This window comes from Emys orbicularis, chromosome 17 (genome assembly GCF_028017835.1).
Source record: "Emys orbicularis isolate rEmyOrb1 chromosome 17, rEmyOrb1.hap1, whole genome shotgun sequence".
NCBI lineage: Eukaryota > Metazoa > Chordata > Testudines > Emydidae > Emys > Emys orbicularis.
This window is the reverse complement of record NC_088699.1, coordinates 22,304,921-22,310,135: the sequence shown is the minus strand read 5'-3', so window position 1 is coordinate 22,310,135 and position 5,215 is coordinate 22,304,921. Positions and strand designations below refer to the sequence as shown.

Here is a 5,215-nt window from a genome sequence, read left to right as displayed (position 1 = left end):
ATATCAACTCCCCTCCTCGGGGGTCAGAGTTAACCCCTGGAACGACCACCACACAACAGCACAACACTGTTCTGTGACCCGGGCAAAGCCTGGAGCAGACCCAGGCCAGGATCCCCAGTAGGGGCACGCCTGGCTCGACACACACAGACTCTCTGCCCCGTGCCAATGCAACCCCCTCCCCCTGGGGTCAGCCCAGCCGGCCCGTGATCTGGATGGTGCTGGCAGGCTGGGTGAGCTCAGCCTGGTGGGTCGGTTACTGGTCTCAGCTCCTGTCTGCTGAAGGCTGAGAGTTTACACAAATCCCCTTTTGCCAGCAGCTGGCTCTCCTGCCAGCAGCTCCCGCCCTGCCCCAGCTCAGGGCTCCTGTCCTGCAGCTTCTCTGTTTTCTTTCCCAATTTCCCAGGCTGCCCCACACCATTCGTTCAACCCCCAACCCCCAGGGTCAGAGTTAACGCTGTGTGTTTGAGTGGCACTCCCTCAGCCAATCAGGTTTTTTCAGTGTAGCCTGGGGGGCGGGAGCTCTCTCCCAGCTTCACACCAGAAAGTGACTATACACCAGCTGGTGGCCCCCAAGGGCCTGCCCTACATGCGGCTGATACCGCGATGCCACAGCTCTTAGCCATCAGCTACGAGAAAGGGGCTGGGATGTGCATCACCGACTTCTTACCCAGAGCATTTACTCTGGCACTTTCCGCTCAGAACCACGTCCATTCCCTGCAGCCTGGCTGCGGGGGTGGGGGGGAAGGAGGAGAACAGCTGCACTGCACAGCTGGAAAGGCGCCCCCTGGTGGGTGCCTGGGGCAAGGCCCCTCCAGCTAGAAGACCTGCCCTTCACCAGAGGCAGCTGGGTTGGGATCCCCCCCACAGCTCTGCCCCAGGGGCCTTGGCGGGTCTCTGACTTACAACAGGGCTGGATGGGAACTGCAAGGAGAGAATCTCCCCAGAAGAAAAGATTCAGTATTAACGTCCCAGAGACTGGGGAGACCTTGGTGCCTCTGTCAGCGATGGGGCCATCCATAGGCCAGAGTGCCCAGGGCTGGGGAGCTCAGGGACAGGGGGGCAGGTGTATCGGGGTGTGAGGAGCCACTGGTGGACATCACACTTCTGACCAGGGGTTCAGGTCCCTTGGGACTGGAAGTGGAGGTGGGGTTGGGTGCAGGTGGCAGTTACACGGCATTGGCTGGGGTTGGCATGAGTTAAGGCTTGAGAGGCCTTTGTTGATTTGGTGTCTCTTTAGGGGACAGCTAGATCCTGGTGGGGGTCCCAGAGGCCTCCAGGGGGAGGAAGAAAAGCAGCCAGGAGCCACCATTAGGTGGCTCCTGACCAGGGTACGCTTGGCCCCCCATCTCTTCTTCCCCACATGGAGCCTGCAGCTCTATTTGTGGGGGCAGGGTGGGGTGAATGGCGGCACAGCAAGGAGGCCTGCCTGGGGCACGTGGGCAGCGGAGAGTGGTGGTTTGGGGGATTAAAACGGGCTGGGGGAGGCATCTCAAAGGAGCTCTGTGCTGGGGCCGCGCTGCCTACGGTGTGCTGGGTTCGGACTCGCTGTCTGTCTATTTCTGTTTGTCTGTTTAGACTGGCAGCTCATTGGGGCAGGGACCGTCTCTCACTCTGGTGTGGGCAGCTCCAAGCAATGGCCCTGGTCCTGACTGGGCCTCTTGGCGCTACCGTAACCCAAATCAACACTAATATGAATGGTCCTGCTCTTCAGTCTGTGCCAGCACAAAGCCAGAGGCTGATATGGCACCACCCTCCCTGATCGGACCCCGGATGGTCCCGCCCGGGCCTTGTGCAGCATAGACCCAGCTGAGTGGTTTGGCTGGGACCTCATTAACTCGGCCCTCCCTGGACGGGACTCGAGGAGGGTCGGCTGGACCCGAGAGCAGCTCGCACGGAACTGAGCATTGCCAGCTGGGATGACAATGACCTCACCCAGCTCAGAACTTCTGATGCCGTTTGGATCCAAACAAACAGTCTGATGCCGTTTGGATCCAAACAAACAGTCTGATGCCGTTTGGATCCAAACAAACAGTCTGATGCCGTTTGGATCCAAACAAACAGTCTGATGCCGTTTGGATCCAAACAAACAGTCTGATGCCGTTTGGATCCAAACAAACAGTCTGATGCCGTTTGGATCCAAACAAACAGTCTGATGCCGTTTGGATCCAAACAAACAGTCTGATGCCGTTTGGATCCAAACAAACAGTCTGATGCCGTTTGGATCCAAACAAACAGTCTGATGCCGTTTGGATCCAAACAAACAGTCTGATGCCGTTGGGACCAGAACATTCCAGGACTATTTAGACCACAACAGTCTGGTGCCCCTTGGATCAATCCCTTGGCTCAGGTCAATCGTGATCCTGTCTCTGCTGCCTGCACTGTGAGATCTGGATATTTAGCAGGAGAATTGGACCAGAACCGCCATCCCTTCCCCAGCAGAGACCCAGACCTCCTGGCTGGTGGTGGACAGAGAATCCAGGAGGTTTCGAGGATTGTGACAGGCACCAGCCTTGGCCCGAGTCCCCAGAGCCAGGACCATGGTGCACAGCCAGGGGCTTCCTGCTGAAGCCCCAGAGACGAATCCTGGAGCTGCCCAGGAGGGGTCAGGTGAGCAGGACGTTCCCTGGGCCCACAGGACACTCGGGGGAGAGGCTGGCAGGGGTCCTAGGTCAAGGATGAACTCAAATTCTCTCTCTGCCTGCCTCAGGGAGGTCTCAAAGGGGGAGGGGGAGAGAAACAGAGACCCCACCAGGGCACAGTGGGGGAAACAGACTCCAAGTGGGGAGAGACAGAGCCCTCTAAATGGTTAAATGGAAAAGAGGAAGGGGGAGACAGACACCCCCCCCCCTCCAAGGGTGAAGGAGACACCAGGAAGAGGAGATATCTGGGGGCACGAAATGGCTCTTCCATGTAGAGATGCCAGTGCAGAGTCCTGGGCCCTTGGGGTAACGAGCCTAAGCCAGGGGCCTTGGAGATGGGCACAGCCAGGTCTCAGGCTGCTCCTGGTAACCATGCCAGGGTCATAGATGTCAGGGCTGGGGCAGACCAATGGGGCAGAGTGTCCATCCCCCCCAGGGCCAGGGCAGCATCGACACCGACAGGACGTTGTCTAGGGCTCTGACCAACCTAGTTGCCAGTGTGCCAAGCAAGGGGGCTCCGGCCCTTCCCTGGGTGCAGCATGTCAGATCCCTGACTGGTCGCTCCCCTGATATTCGTACTCAGTGAGTCCCCTTCCCGACCCCCTCCCCCTGCCCACAGAGGGCCCCTTTGGGCCTGGGACACAGGGCTGGGAGCCGGAGGGGGACGCACCGCAGGGGGCGATGGCCGCAGGAGTTGGGCTTTCATTCTGCTTTCAGAGTCACAGAGATCAGGGGAGTCGCCCCCTCGTCAGGGGGTCTCTGCCGGGAGCTCCGTTCCTGGGGAAACAGCAGAGCAGGGGGTCTCTGCCTCTGCAGGCCCGAGGGACCCAAACCAGCAGACCTCCACGGCCACATCCGTCACCAGCCACACCTCCGCCCGCGGCGTGCAGCCTGCGGCCTCCAACCGCCTGTGTGCACAGCCCCCAGGGGATCCACCCGGCGCGGGCGTGAAGAGAAAGCGCTCGGCCCGTGTCAGAGAGGCCGAGGGGGAGGTAGAAGAAAAGTCCCTTTTCTATATGAAGGTCAGGGCTGTGAACGGCGTCTCGGTGGCCTGGGAGACCGGGGCTGGCTTTGGAACCATTAGGAAGCGCCCCCGCATCTTTAAGGCCAATTACAGCGGAGGAGAAAGCTTTGCCGGCTCGGACCTGAGCAGCTCCCACACCAGGTCCGATCTGGGGGACGTGGACCCCGAGGCAGAGAGCGGCGCGGGGGGGCCAGCAGAGGAGGCTCCGCAGCAGCTGATGGGAGTGCCCCCTGAGTGGCTCCTCACCCCCGAGCAGGGCCTGCGCTGCCTGGCCTGCTGCCGAGTCTTCCCCAGCCTGGAGGCCCTGACACAGCATGTGAAGCAGGGGCTGCGCGAAGGCTTCAGCTGCCGCGTCTACTACCGGGTGCTGGGACAGCTCAGGGCGGGAGAGCCGCCCCGGAAGAGACGGCGACGTGGGGGCCGCGAGTGCAGCAAGTGTGGGGGAGAGATACGGCGCCCACGCAAGGCTGCCAGATAGGCCTGGCAAGGACACGCCAGGGGAGCCCAGCTGCTGGCTGAGACCAGAGACGACTCTGCCAGCAGAGACCTGAATACACAGCGTGGCGACCACAGCCAGCAGCGGGTCTGGGCACACACGCCAGTCGCTGCCCCCTGCTAGGAAGCCCTGCCTGCTGCCGGCTTGCCAGCCAGACCCGATCTCCACGTGAGGCCAGGACAACGAGCTCTGGGACTCGCCGTGATACGCCCGGACCCCTGCTTGGGAAACGCCAGCGCTACGAGCATCAGGGCTGAGAACTGGCAGCTCCAGCAGTGCCAGGCCAACGGCATCCCAGCCCAGCGCGCCAGATCCACACCAGGCTCCCCCCCGGGGCCAACAGGCCGAACCGGAGCTGCCAGGCTCCCTCCCCTCCCCCAGCCCGGCCGGAGGAGCAACCTGCAGCTCCCGCAGCAAGGCCCTGCCGGATGCCAGCAGAGGCCCAGACAGCAACGCCGAGCCCCACCCCTCCATAGGGCTCTGGCCGCACCGCACCCAGCCACCAGGGACAGGGAAAGAACTGACGCCATCAGCCAGCCTTCGCCCTGCCGAGACCCAGCCTAAAGCCTTCGCCACCGCCCAGACGTATGGAGGGTCGGTAGCAGATCTGCATCCTTAGAGACGCGCACGGACTCCGGCCCATCGACGGGAGGAAGGTGATGAGAAGACATCTCTCTGCAGCATCTCCAGTGACGGACGCACAGGGCGGCTACGACGCACAGCCCCTGAAGGCTGAGCCACGGAGCAAGTAGCTGGGAGCGCACCCCTCCGGCACAGACATCAGCTAAGTAACTTACTGCGGGGTTCTCGTCTGGGGGCGGGGGGGAGGACGCCCTAGGTTCCCAGAGCATCTCAGGGGCTTGTGAGCTAGGGCAGGTAGCTAAATGGTCTGGGCAGGGGGCTGGAGGTCAGGAAGGCAGATGTGGTCAAGGGCTCGGTGAGAGAAAGGGGGGTGTGGGCGGGGGCATGGGTCAGGATGGGAGGAAGGGGTGTGTGGACGGGGACTAGATGGACCCAGCCCATCCTCCCCCCACCCCACAAAATTCACCTCATCCC

The 5,215-nt window shown here is 61.8% G+C and overlaps 1 protein-coding gene across 1 annotated transcript; it reads left to right on the top strand.

Annotated features, from left to right (window-relative positions):
• The first annotated feature begins 2,537 nt into the window (after window positions 1-2,537).
• LOC135891035 (protein FAM170B-like) lies at window positions 2,538-4,141 on the top strand. Its single transcript, XM_065418524.1, has 2 exons — window positions 2,538-2,607; window positions 3,357-4,141. Exons 1-2 carry the CDS (start codon window positions 2,538-2,540, stop codon window positions 4,139-4,141), a joined length of 855 nt encoding a protein of 284 aa, XP_065274596.1.
• Window positions 4,142-5,215: the final 1,074 nt, after the last annotated feature.

What these genes read in the sequence shown, in the direction of transcription:
- LOC135891035 (XM_065418524.1), top strand. Translation starts at nt 2,538, where the DNA reads ATGGTGCACAGCCAGGGGCTTCCTGCTGAAGCCCCAGAGACGAATCCT. An exon ending in AGCTGCCCAGGAGGGGTCAG is followed by an intron (nt 2,608 to 3,356) that starts GTGAGCAGGACG and finishes TTCTGCTTTCAG; the next exon opens with AGTCACAGAGATCAGGGGAG.